Below are 19,648 nucleotides of genomic sequence, written 5' to 3' on the forward strand. Positions count from 1 at the left end.
GTGAAACGCAGCACGGAACTCTGCTCAAATGCCTCCTTCAGCTCCTGCAGATGTCTGACATCAGGTACCTGTGTAAAAATGTCGTCAACATACCTGCAGTATATGGCCGGTTTCAAGTTCATGTCGACTAAGACTTTTTGCTCGATGGTACCCATGTAGAAGTTTGCAAACAGGACACCTAGGGGAGAACCCATAGCGACCCCATCTACTTGCTTATACATATGCCCATCCGGGCTCAAGAAGGGTGCCTCTTTAGTACAAGCTTGGAGTAGTTTCCTCAGAATACTTTCTGGCATGTCAAGAGGAGTACAGGCTGGATCACGATACACTCTGTCGGCTATCATTCCGATTGTCTCGTCCACAGGTACGTTGGTAAACAGCGATTCTACGTCCAACGAGGCTCTTATCCCTGTGGCCCGTGCGCCCCGCAGTAAGTCCACAAATTCCTTTGGAGACTTCAGGCTGAAGGCGCAAGGAACATAAGGAGTCAGCAGGCCGTTGAGTCGCTTTGCCAATCTGTACGTGGGTGTGGGTATCTGGCTAATGATTGGCCGAAGTGGGTTTCCACTTAGTGGGTTTCCTTAACCTCACTGAGGACCAAGTCACTCTCCTAAATCTGGGCATAAACTGTCATGTTATGTCCAGACCGAGTGAAATGGCCCGGAAAGTGGAGTTGGAAATTCTGTTGGACGACATATTCGACCTCGAGACACAAAAGAAGGTCACTACCAAAGATACCTTACAAGCAGAACTTATTGCAGAAGGAGGAAAGAATCGAGGCAACTACAGAAGCACCATACTGTCCCCCGAGCTTAGAGCGGCAGCTAAAAGCCTTCGTGAGAACAAGGAGATAGTTGTCAGGAGAGGTGACAAGTCGCCAATATATGTCATTCTTAAAAAAGACGAATATCTGGCGAAAATGAACATCATACTCTCTGACCAAACTAAGTTCCAAAGGGTAACGAAGGACACTACAGCCGAATTAAAAGCAAAGGTCAACAAACTGATCGAAACTGTGAACGCCAAGAAATCCGGACTCCACCTGCCAAAGATCATTGGGGAATATAAACCTGGATATGCGTATGGAAATGTCAAGACGCACAAGCCTGGAAACCCACTTCGGCCAATCATTAGCCAGATACCCACACCCACGTACAGATTGGCAAAGCGACTCAACGGCCTGCTGACTCCTTATGTTCCTTGCGCCTTCAGCCTGAAGTCTCCAAAGGAATTTGTGGACTTACTGCGGGGCGCACGGGCCACAGGGATAAGAGCCTCGTTGGACGTAGAATCGCTGTTTACCAACGTACCTGTGGACGAGACAATCGGAATGATAGCCGACAGAGTGTATCGTGATCCAGCCTGTACTCCTCTTGACATGCCAGAAAGTATTCTGAGGAAACTACTCCAAGCTTGTACTAAAGAGGCACCCTTCTTGAGCCCGGATGGGCATATGTATAAGCAAGTAGATGGGGTCGCTATGGGTTCTCCCCTAGGTGTCCTGTTTGCAAACTTCTACATGGGTACCATCGAGCAAAAAGTCTTAGTCGACATGAACTTGAAACCGGCCATATACTGCAGGTATGTTGACGACATTTTTACACAGGTACCTGATGTCAGACATCTGCAGGAGCTGAAGGAGGCATTTGAGCAGAGTTCCGTGCTGCGTTTCACTTACGAGACGGAAAAGGATGGGAAGCTGCCTTTTCTAGATGTAACAGTCATGGAAAAGGGCGGAGGTTTCCACACTGCAGTCTACACAAAGGAAACAAACATAGGAATGTGCCTAAATGCCAACAGCGACTGCCCTGACAGGTACAAGAGGAGTGTTGTTAACGCATACGTCGACCGTGCTCTCAGCCACAGCTCAGAATGGAAGCAAGTCGACGAAGAACTCTGTAGGGTAAGGCAGGTTCTAGTCAATAACGGCTTCTCCAATGGTTTCATCGAAGACATCATAAGAAGGAAAGTGAAAAGCCATGCAACCTCCGAAGAGACAACTAACACAACACCTATACCCCCTATTAGACTATTTTACAGGAACTTCTTTTCCACAGCTCATAAAACAGAGGAAAGGGTCCTGAAAGATATTGTTAATAGAAACGTTATCCCTACAGACAAAAATCAGAGGATACAACTGACGATTTACTATAAAACCAGAAAAACGGCCAGCCTACTCATGAGAAACTCTCCAGACACGAAACAGAACGCTTTAAAAGAGACTAACGTCGTCTATGCCTTCAAATGCCCACTTGGGGACTGTAAGCTCCAAAAAACCCAGTATATAGGCAAGACAACAACATCTCTTTCTAGGCGTTTAACGATGCATAAACAACAGGGCTCCATTAAGGAACATATAATCTCTTCCCATAACCAAACCATCGCCAGAGAAATCCTAGTAAACAACACAGAAATCATCGATAGATACAGCGATAGCAGGCGGCTTGACGTTTGCGAGGCACTACACATCAAGAAGTCAACACCAGCAATCAACAGCCAATTATTGCACAACTATATTCTACCCACCTCAAGACTCCGCTCCAATATAGAAGCATCAAGAAATATGGACCAATAGGCTTTCTACAAACACTTCTATTCAATATCCATTGTTTCGTGTTCTGTCTTGTGTTGATACTTTTAATACCCTATTAATATCCTCTAATGCCACATCATCCTTCCCACCTCACTCAAATGTAATGCCACATCACCCTTCCCACCTCACTCAAATGTAGATATAAAATCAGGGAAACGCAAGTTCTAATCAGTTGTGTATTTGTGAAGTCTTTGAAAATGTAATAAGTTTTACGAAACGCGCCCGTGTCGCGTCAGACTAGAAATAAAAATGAATTTTGGAGAAGTGATTTTTGATTTACCTGCAACAGTGAAGCATAATGTACGAAAGATTGAGAAAATTCGTGTTAGAATTATTAATCTTACTTTTTCGGTCATATTTAATAAAATATGTCTACAGGAAAGACTGCTACCAAAATATATATATATATATATATAGACAATATATATATATATTTTTTTTTGTATATTAATGTTGAAGTAGGTGTTTTGGTGATTAGTGGAGAAAATGATGTTAGGAGGTAAATTCCACCTAACAAAATACTACTCCCTTCATCTACTAAGTTCTAATTTGCTTGTTAGCTTTTTTTAGGCTTTCCATCAGTGTTTTGCCTCTATCTAAATTAGCTTTCTCTTGTCTAAAAGGATTTAAATTCAATTTTATTCAAAGCTCTTCATTCACTCTTGTTTCTTCTGCTTAAGAAACTTTTTATACATACCCTAAATTCATCTTGCCTCACAACTCATCAAATAACATCCAGGCAGTGCCCCTTTTAACCACTCCCTCCCTCCCAGTGGAAGGGACAGAGAGGTCAAAACCAACAGAATATAGAATCCCTCCTAGACTATATTCTGTTGGGTTTGAGGGCATTCAAGGACCTGTGCCCTTAGGGTCCTTTCGGACCCCAAATTTTGGTGTTTTGCAAGCTATCTACAGCCCTTTGGGCTCGGTGGTAAACAGCTCATAGTTGACCTCCATTTTGTGAAGGGCCTCTATCCTCATGCCAAACTTAGTCTAAATTTCATACAACAGCATCCAAATGCAGACTGACAAAACACACACACACACACTTGCATTTTTACAATTTGCTGTACTATATACATTTTAAATGTTCCTTTCAATAAGCAAATGCAGAAATTATGCTCTTTTTGGCCCCCTTCATCAATTGATTAGCATGTTTATATTATGTATGGCAGAGGCACATGCATACCTCTATGTCAGTAACCATTGTCATTCATTCCACACACACACACACACCAAATACATCCATCACACATTCTCAAGATCTATTCAAGATGCCCACAACAATGACTTAGTAACTTCTTAGAATCACACCAACCCACTCTCTAAACTGCTATTCAGTAATCCACCCCCCCCCCATGTATCCCATTGCAACCTGATTGGGCAAGTGGGCAATTTGCTCTACCTCCTGAGCTTCTAAACAAGCTGATACTTTCAGCATGTTCAAAAGCTCGCGAGGATACAAGAACCATCAAATAATATAAGAATACAATACAATACAATAGACCATATGTAAAAATACCTCCACCTATAAAAGAAAAAAGTAATGAATGTAATGAAATGCCAGTGTGTGGTGGGTCCTAAGGAGCCCCTTGTTACCTGTTGTCTGGCAAGCTCCAACTAATTTAATCCTTGCTAGGCCCTTGTTACTAGAGGCCAAAACCTGCCCCCCCCCCCCTCCTACCTGCAAGAGGTGCAGAGGTGAATCAAAAACAGACTCTCGAGATGTTCACTGGCGTTGCCCTTGCCTTGTCGTCAGCTTTCTCCGGGGGCATTTGAGGTGGCTGTCTCAGAGAGGCTGGCTCTCTGTTGAAAGGTGCTTCACACTTTGCAGTGCAAGGATCTTTGACTCCACTACGAGGTCTTGTGGATGGGCATTGTCTCATTTTTTGTTAAAAGGTTGCACAGGTTGTTCATGGACTTTTTATAAGGCACATCACTCACACACCCTAGGCTATTTTCAGTATTTATTATATTTGGGTAGTAGAACTTATGCCTGGTGTTCCTGCTTGGTTTATCCTTTGGGTCCCAGCAAGCTGTTTGCAGTTGTCAGAGTTTATTACAGATCTGTCCTCACAGGGCGAGAATTTGAAAGCTGTACCTCGGTTTGATGTATTCCGATGGCCATTCTTACTGTCATGCCACCTGTTGGGTGGGAAATCCATTCCACCTTGAAGCCTATGAGTTTGATGTCATTTGATCATTGTTTTCAAATGACATATACATTCACCATTTAGTCATGCCTCCTAGTAGGGACTCAGCTGCCACTTTATTGGACAGATTCGGCCATAGTACATAGGTTGTAATTACCCAAGTGTAACTACCCAAGTGTAGTTACAAGACGAGCGCTTTGCTCGTGGTGGCCAGTCTTCCCAATACTGTTTGTCACGTAACGCTTTGAAACTACTGTACTGACAGTTTTGGCCTCCACCACCTTAACTTATTCCAACCATCTACTGTTTGCAAAAGAAAACTTTCTAAATTATTTTTTGGCGCCTTTGTTTCCTTAGTTTGAATTTGTGCCCTCTTGTTCGTGAAGTTGCTGGTTTCAGGAATTCCTCTTTGTCAATTTGGTCAATTCCTGTTATTACTGTACAGTGAGGCCTCAACTTACGAATTTAATCCGTTCCCAGAGAAGGGTCGTAAGTTGAAACGAATTTTTCCATAGGAAATAATATAAATTGAATTAATCCGTTCTACACCCCAAACATATCTTAAAAATACATTTTATACTGAATACAATTTTGTTTTCTAACTACAATACAGTACAGTATGTTCATCTTACCTTTATTGACGACTCTTGTTGGCGTTTGGAAGACGGTGAGGAGGAGAAGGAGAGGTGTTACTGTTTGGAAGGGAAGTCCCCTTCCGTTATAACATCAGGCAGTGATGACTTTTCTGGAGTACTTTCTCTCTCCTACATTTTGCCTGCATACCACTAGGACCTGGTTGTGGTTCACTGCTTGTTTTTCTCACTAAAAATCTTCCCATAGAGATTTGTTTTCCCCTATGTTTTATCATTTGTCTGTTGTGAGGCATCACAGTGTCATTAAAAAGGTTAAGGCAACAGCCTACTGCAGCTTGATTTGGGCAAGTCGTTTCAGCAAAAGCTTGCAGTTCTTCTTTTACTGCACACATTTTCATAATTGTTGAGGAAGGAACATTCTGTACTGTACCCAAGGGAGGGAAGTACTGAATGTCAAATATCTCTTCATCTTTCCCGGTAAATATCAAATCCAGCATGGAGGGAACATCCCCTTCCCTCATCCTCGTAGCTTGTTTAACATGTTGAACAATGAATGTTTCCAGGATGAGATTGAGATTTACGTTTGTACTCACCTACTTGTACTTGCGGGGGTTGAGCACTGGCTCTTTGGGCCCGCCTCTCAACTGTCTTCAGCAACTGACTCAACTGACAGCATGGTTGACTTCATAACACACACGTTCTCATTACAGCAACAGATAAAAGTTAAAATTTGTTGTAGAGTGTAACCTACTAAATATGATCTATTAGTACTATATTGTTCCGAACTGAACCCAGAATAGAGCATAATGCAGACTTCTCAACATTTGGCCTCTCCAGGGTATTTATCACCAAATGTTTGAGTTTTCTTATACAGTAGCAAACATCTAGAACATATTTTTGTGCATATTTGAACACAAATAATAAAATGTAGAAATAATGATAATCTTATGTTATAATTATTATAAAAACTATAATTTGCACATACCTTAATGAAGATCATCAATCGGATTGAAAACAACAGAACAGTACTGTACAGCACTTATAAACTGCTCCACAAACTAGTTAAAATTAAAGCCCGATGGTGTTCAAGAAAGGTGCAAGTACTCTATTCACAATTATGTACTACCAGAAATCTTAAGAAACGTATCCAAAGTTTGCTTACTGTGGGAGCAGCATGCAGATGACTGCAAAGCTACCGCCCAGTTGGGTGGGTGTGGAGCACGGTTAGTAACTGTGTGACTATCTCACTGCAGATGTAAATTGCCTGTACTGAGACTGTTATAGGCCTGTTGACCAGACCACACACTAGAAGGTGAAGGGACGACGACGTTTCGACTTGAGAATGGTCCAGGACGGACCGAAACGTCGTCGTCCCTTCATCTTCTAGTGTGTGGTCTGGTCAACATACTTCAGCCATGTTATTGTGACTCATCGCCTGCATGTTGTAGGCCTCTTCTTGAATCACTTGTGATATAAAAAAAGACTATTGATATATAGTTAGATATATAGGACATGTATTTGTGTCAAAGAAAAAGAAAATTGTGTAATTAGCTTCACAAAATTGTTAATGGCTTAGCTATTTTTTTGGCTTGGCTATTATTTTGTGAGGTTCAGTTCCTGAACTCATTATGTACCTCTGTAACCATTTCCACTACCACCAAAAGGATGGGTATTAGGTACATAATAAATGACTAAACTACACTATTTGTGTAAGATTACTTGCTAAAAGTACAAAAACAGTTAAAAGTGACAAAAATATGACCAGGTGGAAATTACTGTATTGTATAGATACAGCCATTACAGTACCCACCCACTGTACATGAAACCAGATCAAATTCAAATTCCTGCAAGGTGATCCAACAGAAAATAGATCTAATATTTGTTAGTATTATACAGTATTCCTTAAAAATTATTTGGATTTTAAAGGTTACAATGTACTGTATAATGATTGTTGGTGTTTATTGAACCATTTATCTTGAAATGCCCAAAACAGATAGGTGAAATTTTTGGGCTGTATCTATAGGTCATCTCTTCAATTCTATTGCCCCATCAATTAAATGTATCAGCATGAATATGCTATTACAGTATATTCTGTACAGTGGTGCCTCACTGGAACGGAGCTTGGTTCAACAGATGTCTGTATATTAAGGAAGAATTACAGTCCAAGTGAACCTTTATCATTTGGATTTTGTATACAGTATACAAATATTCAGATATTCCAGAGAATGAAGAAATAACATATTTTTTCCACGTTATTTAATTATCAAGATATGCTCAAGATATGCTATGTTATTCAATATCAAGATCAAGATATCAAGATAATTATCAAGATTTAATTATTTAATTAAATCAAGATTGATTTAATTATCAAGATATTCTAACATCTGCCCCGATAAAATCACATTAATTATAGCACAAACATGGGAACATTCATTAAATATCTCAGTACAGTGGAAGGCTTTTAAACCAACTGGTCTGTTCGAGTGAGACATCACTGTATAAAGATGAATGAACAGATATACAAACTAATGAATTTGTTTTCTGTGCTTTTTGTCAAAACGTAGCCATACTGTAATGCCTTTACTATGCATTAACATCATAAGAAAATAAAATATTTGCAATTGTAACTAGCGAACTATTGTATAGACACAACAATTACTTGAAATGTTACTATTAGACTTTCAACATTCATGCCCAAAGAGTTTGAAAGATAAAATGTGCAATTTTTTCTGCATCCAAAGCCATAACTGGCAAAGAGATATGGAATAAATTAGTATCAATCAATATATACAGTACATACAGTTACCTATATTAATATCTATAGCATTAACTCTTCTTCATTATCCAAGAGTGTGGATCATGCAGTTTCCTTACTACCATTCAAACCTTACACCATACCTGACTCTTGGGGACGCAACAATTTTCAGTAAAGTAAAACTTACCTATAGAGTCTCTTGCATTTGGCACACTTGTAAGGTCCTTCCTCTCCTGGTGAACTTCTGGCCAGACTTTGCTCCTTGATACGCATAGCTAATGCTGAGTGAAGAGGTGGCGTTTGAGGATCCTCCCGATTTCGAAACCTTTGCCTATCCTCAATTCCCTCATCCTGACTCTCGCTCATCTCAGCACTAGATGAAGAGCCATCAGCTGCACCATCCAATTGCAAGACAGTCTTATGGCGGTATCTGTGGCCCCGTGACTTTGAAAATTCACAGAGGTTGTTGTTATTGTTGACAATACTGACTGTAATGTCATTGTTGTCATCTGTAAATTTTAAAACTTTCTTGGATACAGAATTTTCTTTTGAATTCTCTGCATCACTCCCGTGTGTGGAATTACCTTGCCCCTCTTGACCACAATTTGAGTCCTTCTGACAATGATCATCCTCTTCTGAATCCAAAATCCCACTCCATTTTCTTTTCAAACTTTTATGCACCATACCAGATCCTTCTCCACCTGGAATTTCTATAGTTTCATTTATCTCAATTTGTACAGTTTCATACGGCTTGCTTTTTCTCATGCCACTTCTGAGAGGATATTTCTTAATAACAGTCTTATAGTTTCTCTTCATACAGATCTTCTTGCGTTCATTTCCTCTTCCACTGGTATTACTTGCTTCATTTTCATCTGAATTTCGTGGCGACTGTCGAGAAGTTACAGAAGACTGGTTTAATCCCGTCTGTCCAACTGAATCACTGTGCTCACTAGCTGATGAGGAACGCCTGCTATTTGTAGAGGGCATGGGTAAAACTCTGCAAATTTGCTTCAAAGAGGAACTAGTTTTTCCTGAAGATGTGCATGGAGCTTTAGCACCACAACCAGCACCCTGAGATGAAGTTTCACTGCCACTGTTGCTATCTGTACTGCCAGTGTGTATATCATTACTGACATTGTCAGAGCTTGTTCTGGAGCTTGTGTCTGGGCTGCTAGTGTTACTCACAGTACCTTCAGAACATCTTTCTGGGCTACTACTTTCTCTGGCCATGTTACTGCTACTAGAACTTTCACTGCTACTGCTACTACTACTACTACTACTACTACTGATGCTGCTGCTGCTACTGTTGCTGCTGCTGCTGCTGCTTGTGCTCTCACTCTTGCTCTCACTGCAACAATTGTTGCAGCTATTACCTGAATTAATGACATTACTGTTGCTGCCATTTGCAGATAAACTTTGAGTATTATTAATACTGGCAGTAGGCAATAATATTGAAGGCACAGGACCAAGATCTTGAGTAGTTGGAGGTGATATTGTCTCAATTATGGGTTCTTTAACATCAATATTTGGGGATTCCACCTGGTATGTGTCATGGATAGAGTCGCAACCAGTTGAGAGAGTGGTGCCCAACATCACTTGTGGGTCGCATTCTGTTTCCTGAGTCTCCCGAGTCATGTTTCCTGAGTGAGTCACTTTCCCTGAGTCCATCATATGATCGCAGGTGCTCAGGAAGTCAATATCGAGTGGGCTTGGTCTGCCTGAGGTTGAGGGAGTAGACTGTAAAGTGATGGGGTCACATGCATCAAGGTCATTCAGCACCATTGATATCAATTCATTGTCATCAGCACTAACAATAGCAGGCAAGTCTGTGTCTAAAAGTAAACTCTCTTCTTCCACAGATCGACTAACTTTGTCAATTATATCGTCAATACACTGCCGAACATCTAATTCAACAATTGCTGGCGGAGTTCGACAACGGATAACTGTCTCGGTAGTTTTAATTTCTTCTTCCCTTTCTTTGATGCTGCGATAGAGAGGACAGAGATGGGGAGGAATAATGTTGGTTTCACGGGACTTCTTTTCTACTTTTCGCTCCTCAAGTTGTTTAAACCACTTCTTGACAGCTGTCATCTCTTTATGAACAGTTTCCTCCCCAAGTGAATGATCAATTGTTTTATGAAAAGCTATATTTCCCATAAGTGATGCATCGTCAAGTGTTGGTACTACTCTCTTAGTCCGGCAGGTGTAGGTAACTCTTCGTGTAGGGTCTAAGGTACTCCAGTACACACGACTACAAGTAAAATCCATAGGAATTAGGGCTTCAGCACTATCAGATTCTCGGATGATTCTCCCAAGATTCTTTATAGTAAGGGAACCTATAGCAATGCTTACACGATTACCAGGAACTTGTTTCCACTTCTTCTTCTCAGAGTCCATGTCGACATAAACACATCTACTAACTTTAAAATCATCAGATTTCTCTTCCCCATTCAAAGTACTCTCATGCTGTGGGCAAAATATCCGCTTATCCTCCATAAATTGGCAACAGCTTCGTCTTGCACATAGAAAGTGGTATGTTGCCTGGCAAGTTTTATGGCAGCAACCCACCGTTGCTCCTCGCTCAAGGCAAGCGGAACACTTAATCAAGCGACCACGACTCACTGCTAAGTACACATTCTGTAAACCTCCGTCCACCTCCTCATACACTTCTGATGACCAGAGTCCACAGTTTACATGAAGCCATTCATCCTGTCCAAGGTAAAGTAGTCTTCCTGCAGCATTAGGATCATCATCACTTTCTCTCCCACACAGAACACATTTTCGCCGATCAGGATGAGACAGAATAGTAGCTTTCAGTGGGCTTGTAGACCGTTTTCTAAATACTGGAGCATCACGCATGGTGAAGTGACGATTGCCTGAAACCATGGTACGAAATATATAATTATGATCCAAATGTGGTATTGGGAATGGTCTTTGTTTATCTACCAACTCAAACACATTTGTTGTTTTCGCATCAAACCAAGGAAAATACTCTTTCATGTGCTTTGCGTAAGTTGCCTGAACATTGCGTGTCTGACTGCGATTAAGATGTCTACCATTTTCTATTACCCTTGCCATGTCAACATGAAATTGCAAAACAGATTCATATTTCCGGTCTTTCAGCTTCTCCTTTACAGACAGCAGATCTCTTGGTTCTTCTGGATCATCCTGGATACTCTCAATCTCTGTGTCTGTATCACAAAAGGAGCTTTCCTCACTACTGACACAATCATCATCAATATCTTTTGTTATTTTGTCTTTAGGGCTTATCAATTGAGCCTCTACTTGAGCAAGGTTTTTCTCTTCATGATTTTCTGTTTTACTTTCAAGCAAGCTGGTGGCATCCAGCACCATCTGATTCCTGTCTTCAAAGAAAAGATTTCTTATTACTCTGGCTGTTACTGTTGTTTCATCATTCGGGCCATCTACTTGTGTGCACGAGACATCTGTATCTTTTAAAGTAATTATGCTTTGCAAGGCTTCTCTCGTTACTCCCTCCAATTCCTTCTCTTCCAGAGATTCCAAACACATTAGTGTTCTGTTACATGGCAACTTTGTACTAGCTTCTACTCCCTGAGATTTTACGGATTCTGTTTGTTTACATGTCTCAATTTCTGCTTTTAGTGTAGCATCTTGTTCACCTTGAGTTTTGATTGGAGACGTTGAAGGTGTTTTCGACTTGCAAATATCTTCTAAGCGCACGGAGCATTCCTTTAATTTTATGGGGTCATTGGAAGCACTACTTGAGGCAGCAATTGAGGCATGTGCTGCACCTGCCAAAGAGGAGCGGGTCTGCCGTCGAGGAAATGACTGAATCTCTTCCTCAGACTTGACTTTACCAAATTTTCCTTTGAGATCAGTTTTGTCTTTTGCACCTATTATACAACCACCTTTACCTGAATTACCATTAGCTGCCACTTTCTCAGAATTACTGTTATCTGGACAAAGCTTCTGCTTAGCAGTTGGATTTCTTACAACAGTTTCATCCTGAGGTCTGTCTTTAACATCTATATTCACAGAACATAAAGATGAGTCAAAGTTTTTGCATCTCTCCGATACACCCTTAGCAGATTTACATGAGGTCCGAGATGATTCAACATCCGCATTAACAACTAAATTCTTCACCTGAACAACACTAGACTCCATGACAACACCAGTTTCTGATGAAGGATGCTTAGCACCCGTCTCACTGCACTGAATACCACTTTTTCCTGAGTGAAAGAGTTCCCCAGAAGGATAACCCTCAGAAGCTGCTGCACCGTGAGGTTCCACCGACACCACAGTGCTGGCGTGGCCAACATGAACCAGGCAATCACCATCCTCCATTTTTTCCAAAGGATCCTCCTCATTTCTTTCCAATGAAGGGGTTCCAATTGCAGGTAAAGGAACAGGGGTTAGACCTCCTGAGGAAGACAGTTTTATTGAAGTTTCTCTCTTCACTAAATGCTTTGCACACCTGCTACTAAAAAGAGCTTGTAGGACTGCCTCACATCCTGCTAACAACTCCCTCCCCACTGCATCCAACCAACTAGTTGAAGCATCCAGCACACAGTTCCGACAAACATACTCCACTGTGTCAGGCAAGAAACTAAGAATTTGGTAGCGTTCATTGTTGAGCCCTTCACAGTGAGCATGAATCCATTCTCCACATCGACCACATTCCATCATCTGCAAATAGCAACATGATATTTGGCATTAAATAAAAATTAATAAACATTTGGCCATACTGTATAAACCTCCAGTCAGTTTTCAATTCATCATCTCTGGACAAAACTCTCTATGGTTTATACGGCTGTTAAATTAAAGAGAATAATATACTGTATACAACATAAATAACAAAGTTTCACATGTAAAGATGAAGAGTGTAGATAATACAAATATGTTGTGTTCAAGATCACTAAGAAATATTGTGAGAAAATTATGCTGTGATACCCGAAAAAAAATTTCAAATATAAAACAACCATGATCACCAAACCTATTTACAACTGAAGAAATCAGCAAGCAAAATCTAATGTAGCCACTAAAAATAAACAAACCTTTGCATCATAATCATCATCTTCATAGCAGCCATTACACAAAGGACAGTAGTTGCCCCTTTCCCTGAGAGTAACACACCGCAAGCATAACGCTAAGTCCATAGTAGGCGACGATTCCACCAACGTCACATGCAGTGGTTTTCTTCTGCATGGAACTTTATACCACTGAGCCACATTGGGACTGCCACAACTAGTGCAACGTGTACAAGTCACACATTTCTGCAATGTGAAATCAAACATTAATGCAAGGTATTTTCGCAGGCTTTGAATGTTGGCTTGACGACAATGCCGGTAAAATTAATGCCGAAACGCACAAATACTGTAGTGTACTGCAAATATTAATACACTAGCCTCTTACCTAGAGTATTATGTACAATCTATTTTGTATTTAAATTATCTTTATTAGTCATTTTCACATATTGCAGGACTCAAATAACACACCAGCACTTAAACACATTGCTTAAAGATTTCTTTGGGATAATTTAGTTGTCCTGCTCTGACTTTTGTTTTCAATACAGCATTCTTATAAGGTTGATAAATCATACCAAGAATTTATTCCTGCTGTATTTAGTCTTGCTGTTAACTAAAAGGTGACAAGTGCTTAAATTACCAACTGCCTAATGCTCAGCTGTATAGAGAAAAACACCAACTTTGGAGTAATTTTTAAAATTATGTTTTGCTGGCTATCAGGAAATCAATTGCCTCAAATAAATACACAGGGTTAGCAGTTTATAGAGTAGAGAATAGTAGAGGATGTGGGAATACAAACAAGGAGTATGAAATGCTATATACAGTACATACTATATACAGTATATATTAAAATACACTACACACTTCACAAGCTATAATTACCTAGCATAACTATGGTGTCTACTTCTATTTCTACTCCAGTATCAGAACAGTGCTCTATCCCACCTACCATTAATTATGATTGATATAAAAAAAATCAGTGATGAATATAATGAAATGCCTTTTTTTTTGGGGGGGGGGGGGATTTAAGAGGCCCGGTGGCTCCCTCAAGCTATACAGTATTCACCGAGATTGCTCCTAGCTACTAGGTCACATCAGTTGTGGAAGTTTTGTTTGGCTTACTGGGGAACTGAGCCAGTGCCTGGTCCCCTTCACATATGTATAGATAGCGAGTGACATTCCATCACCCAAATGGGAAAACATAAAGAGTCAGTAAAGCATTACAGACAACCGCAAAGTTCACAGAAAATGAAGCCCCAAAAACCATCAAACAATTCAAAACAATGACTGATCAAAGATATCTGACACCTGTTAGTGCTACTGCCACCACCAGGCAGCTCAGAGCCCCTGCCAATCCTCCCAGGTCAACTCTGGAGCAGATGAACAAAACACCAATGAACTGATGTAACTGGTAAAGAGGGGAGGAGTAGAAGAGTAGGAGTAAAACAAAGAGACTTACCAGAGAGAAGGAATGATGGCACGTACTAAAATGAAGGAGGCAGTGGCATGCAGGTAGCAGCAAGGAACCACCACCAGATAACATATGATGTACTCCTGGCCAAACCATCCATCCATAACCAAGGAACCCCTCTGGAAGCCCATAAGCTCATTCTTCGCCAGAAAAGGAGAGAATGAAGAATATGCCCACCAGGGGGAGGTCAACAGACCTCCCACCTCAAGAAAAGAGCATGAAGCTCCCCAACCCTACAGCCAGAGGCAAGACCCAACAAAATGACCGCCTTGAAAAAAATATCCAGGACCTATCTTGAGATGATTTTGGGACTTAACGTCCCTGCAGCCCTGTCCTCGACCAGGCCTCCTTTTTGTTACATACCTTCCAGAAAGCAGCCCGTAACAGCTGTCTAACTTCCAGGTACCTATTTACTGCTAGGTAACAGGGACTTTTGCCAGTTCACCAGGAACCCAAACCCCAGTGAGCAAGCAAGGAACCAGATCTTTGGGCAGCTGACACACGGACCAACTGGAAACCCAAACCAACCAGTCATCAAGGTAGGCCAACATGCGAACCCCCTAATAGCCATAGCTGAGCCACCATGATCCGCACTAAGTAGGTAAAGATATGGGGAGCCATATTCAAACCAAAGTGCAGAGTCTTAAAGCACTAGACTGATGCCCCACAACAAAGCCTAATAAATCCCTAAAACTCATGATGTTTAGCAACGTTTCAGTAAGCGTCCTTAATGGTTCTTAACAACCAAGCCTCAGCCTGTAAACCCAGGTGAAACTGGGCCAATGTGGTCATGTGAAAGGTCAAGCAGGGAATGAAGCTGTTCAAACTCAAAAGATCAAGGATATAACTGGAGGTCCACCAAGTCCTGCTTCAGGGCTGAAAACAACCGAGACACCCAACAAAGGGATGAGGTCAATTCGACCATGCCCGAAGGCAACCAAGTTGCAATGACACAACAAAGAAGTTGGAAGGGTTCATGAACTGAGCCCCAACCCCTCCGAAGGGAAAGGACCGACTAACTCTACTCCATTCTGAAGAAAACAACACAGTAAGCCTGCAAACCATAGGATCAGAAGTCTCGAACCCCTGCCAGACCACATGGGAAAAAAACAAGGGTTGTAAACAAACCAGGATGAAACTGGAACCTCATTATGCAGCCAAAAAGGCAAGGCAGACTTGAAAAGAGGTTGGGTCCACCAAGGAAGCGAGTTCTGAATTCTGCAAAAGATTACCCAAAATATTCACAAGAGCCTCTAAAGGTGAAATTGGGAAGACTGAAACCTTTGGAAATGCATATTCAAAAAGCCATTAGGCACATGGAAATGAACCTTGTGGGGAAGCCATAAACAAATCACTCATACATAGAATGGAGGATATGAAAAGTTATCCCGCCGAAGCAAAAGTCCCTCTGCGGAGAGATTTAGTCGATACTAAATTTTTTGTGGCTACAAATATAATGCGAACATAATCATTTTAAAATCAAAGCTTGCCACCGCACAATAAATCGTAGTCAATTCCTGAGCCCTGGATGAATAGAAATGTGCCAGTATGTATCCCTGAGGTCCACGGAAATCATCCAAGCATCTGACTCAAAAACAAGACTTGGGACAAAATGGTCATTCCAGGAGAGGCAAGGAATTCACTGGCTCAACCACGAAAGGTCAAGGATGAACTAAAGGTCCGGCAAGTCCTATTTTCGGACCTGTGTCTGGAATGCACCGAGATAGAGTTCTGGAAGTTCTTCTACTTCCCAAGCCCAGCCCGGGGCCAGGCTTGACTTATGAGAGATAGGTCCAACTGGCTGTTGCTTAGAGTGGCCTGCACGCCCACGTATTCAGTACAGTTGGAAATATGCAGGAAACCCACCAAAGGAATAAAGTCATCTCGACCATGCTCAAAACCACCCATTCCAAAACAACTCGATTTTTGCGAGGAGAGGAAGCCTGCCCAAGAAGGCCCGAGTTCCCGAAAAAAGGATGAGCCAACCAACCCCACCACATGCTGCTAGAAATGACCTGAAATGCCCATGAACTGTGGGACCAGGAGTAGGCAAACCAAGCAAGTTTGGTTTGCCTACTCCTTTTGGTTTCCCCAACGTCCCATCAAAGGGGCAAATTGTGAAAGGGCCAATACAAACCTCAAGAGACCACCTTCCTATAGAAGCAAGCACAGCACCGACCAGAAAGAGAAGGACCAGCTGCATACGACCCAGCATCCGACTCCACCTACGTCCTACCCCGACCAACAACAGATGATGCTCCAGTCCAGTCAGACTGCCTCAAAAACAGAGTATGAGAACTGCAAACATACAGAAGGTCCATAATGGGCTGACAAGCAGTGGTTGCCAAGGACAAGAACTGGATGACCACAACTTCAGGGAAGAGAAGCAGAGAAAACAGAGGCAGACAGAAGAGCAAGGGCCCATGCCGAATCTAAAAACTGGGGCAGCACAGCCGGTCAACACGTGAGAATGACGGCAAAGAACGTGGCCACTATTTCCCGAAGAATGGGAGCATAGCCAAGGCAAAAACTCTTCCCCCCCCCATCTCTAGTGGCCTTAACGCCATGTGTCATGTGAAGATCCAAGGAACATCTTGGATCTTCTCGGGAAGATCCTAAGAAGTGCACAATGGAGCCCCCATGCTGGCAAGCATGAAGGTCATCCACCACCACCATCGCTGACAACAGGGAAACCTGGGCATGTAGCTGCACGAGACCCATGTCCCGAGAATGAGCAGGGAGAAACAGTCAGTCACCGAGAGACTCAAAAGTACCACTTGTTTCTAACAGCAAAATACTGGAGCCCAAGCAGCAGAGGCACGACCTGGCACACACTAGACAGACATCACGTATATCAGCATAAAACCGAGAGTTGAGTAGGCAGCAGACCAGTAAGTGCCTCCATTCTCCCCTTCCCCAAGCGAGTAGGGAAGGCGGTCTCAGAGGTGTGGTCTTGTTTGAAGCGAGCAAGTGGTTTGTTTTCTCTTGCCGACTTTCTGGGTGCCTTTCCAAGTGGTGGTAAATACAAAGAATATAAATATAACAAGAGTGTCATCACCCCCTGTGCCTCTGAGGGGTCCCCGTTAGGCCTATAGAACTCTGCGGCTGATAGGTATCGTACCACTTATTCCCTCATCCGCACTTTAATCCTCTATGTTAAATTTGGCAATGAAGAAATTTGTCTGTTCAATGACCTATTTCAGCCTATGGTGAAAATTGGTTCTGTAGCCATGCCTAAATTATTAATACAGGTACTGTATCTGTGCAAGGAAGTGAATCTTCCACATTATCAAGTGCACAACCTGAGATTATTACTCTTGACCAAAACCAAAACAAGCATGGCATCAAGATTATCCATAGAGTTAGTTGGTTTGTAAAGGAAAAATCATCCTTCAAGTCACGTCTAACAATAATAGACTTACGGTATAAGAATCACAGGGAATATCATGGCTCCATATACCACGACTTCAGGGTCAGGTAACATCACACAAATTTCTTATCTGGCTGCTTTAGCTCATCTGCTTTGTTTAACAATGTGCTCAGTTTAGATAAACAGCCACCCTAAAAACTGCATGAGCCTGCTATGCAATTGTCCTTGATTTACCTGAACCCAAATATCAGAGTAATAATGCAAGTGACACACAACACATTACTGCTGGCACTAGTAACACATTATGGCTGCGTAACAGTGAATAATTATCTAAGTACAGTAGTTATAAAATGAGTAATGACCCAAGTAAAGTTACAGGATGAGAGCTCAGTTGTCCCTATCAACTTTGTCATGTGACGGTTTGAACCTTCCAATGGTTTTGGCATACACTACCCTCATTTAATTTATGAGGCCTGGAGCAAAGCCATCTTGCAGATGAATAAAATTCAAAGCAATTGGAAAATGGAGAAGTTATTGTTGCATGGTTAATTGTCAATTTATCCCACGTAATTAAAAATTTACTGTACTGTTCCCAACTCTCATGCTTCTCTATTCTGGCTCAATCAATAGGCTATATAATTAACATGATGTACAGAAAACTATTGTGTACAGAAAATATATAACAGAACCAGGCCTATTCTATAAATTCATAAACAATAAATTGCAGGTAAAGGATAATATTCAGAGGTTGTAAATGGGAAACAGATTCATGGAAAATGAAAAGAAAATGTGTGACACATTAAACGAAAAGTTCCAAAGTGTGTTTGTACAAAATGAAATCGTCAGGGAACCAGACACAATAAGAATTCCAGAGAACAACATAGAGCACATAGAGGTGTCTAAGAGACAAAATGAAAAAAATGCTCAAGGATCTAAGCAGTTTGCCCAGATGAAATTTCACCATGGATTCTGAGAGAATGTGCACCTGAACTCAGCATTCCACTTCAACTGATTTTTCAGGCATCCCTGTGTACAGGAGTCGCAGCAGATGTGTGGAAAAAGGCGAACATAGTTCCAATCTAGAAAAGTGGCAGCAGGGAAGACCCCTCAATCATTGAAAAGTGTAATAGTCAAAAATTGTATTGGAAAAAATAATTAAAACTAAATGGGTACAACACCTGAAGAAAAACAATATAATATCAGACCATCAGTATGGGTTTTCGATCTGGAAGATCCTATGTAACGAATTTACTCGGTTTCTATGATTGAGACAGATTTTACAGGAAAGAGATGGTTGGGTTGACTGCACCTATCTGGACCGAAAAAAGGCTTTTGACAGATCCACATAAGAGGTTGTTCTGGAAATTGGAACATATTGGAGGGGTGACAGGTAAGCTAACAGGGATGAAAATATTTCTAACATAGAAAAATGAGGGCAAAAACCAGAGAAAATGTATTGGACTGGAGAACTGTCACAAGTGGAGTACCTAAGGGTTCAATTCTTGAACCGGTAATGTTCATTATTTACATAAACGATTTACCAGATGGAATACAGAACTATATGAACATGTCTGCTGATGATGCCAAGATAATGGGGAAGATAAGAAACCTAGGTGACTGGCATGCCCTTCAAGAAGCCCTGGACAAAATAAGTACAGTGGTACCTCCACTTACGAATTTAATCCATTCCCAGAGATGGGTCGTAAT

General features: G+C 41.4%; 1 protein-coding gene across 1 annotated transcript in view; it reads right to left on the minus strand.

The window, feature by feature from the left end:
- The window catches only part of trx (histone lysine N-methyltransferase trithorax), an 87,632-nt gene that overhangs the window by 23,842 nt on the left and 44,142 nt on the right, over positions 1–19,648 (minus strand). The window contains 2 exon segments of the mRNA XM_045770304.2: positions 8,282–12,762; positions 13,131–13,349. Of these exon segments, the coding sequence (XP_045626260.2) occupies positions 8,282–12,762; positions 13,131–13,349 (4,700 nt within the window).

The sequence above is a fragment of the Procambarus clarkii genome, chromosome 70, assembly GCF_040958095.1.
Source record: "Procambarus clarkii isolate CNS0578487 chromosome 70, FALCON_Pclarkii_2.0, whole genome shotgun sequence".
Lineage (NCBI taxonomy): Eukaryota > Metazoa > Arthropoda > Malacostraca > Decapoda > Cambaridae > Procambarus > Procambarus clarkii.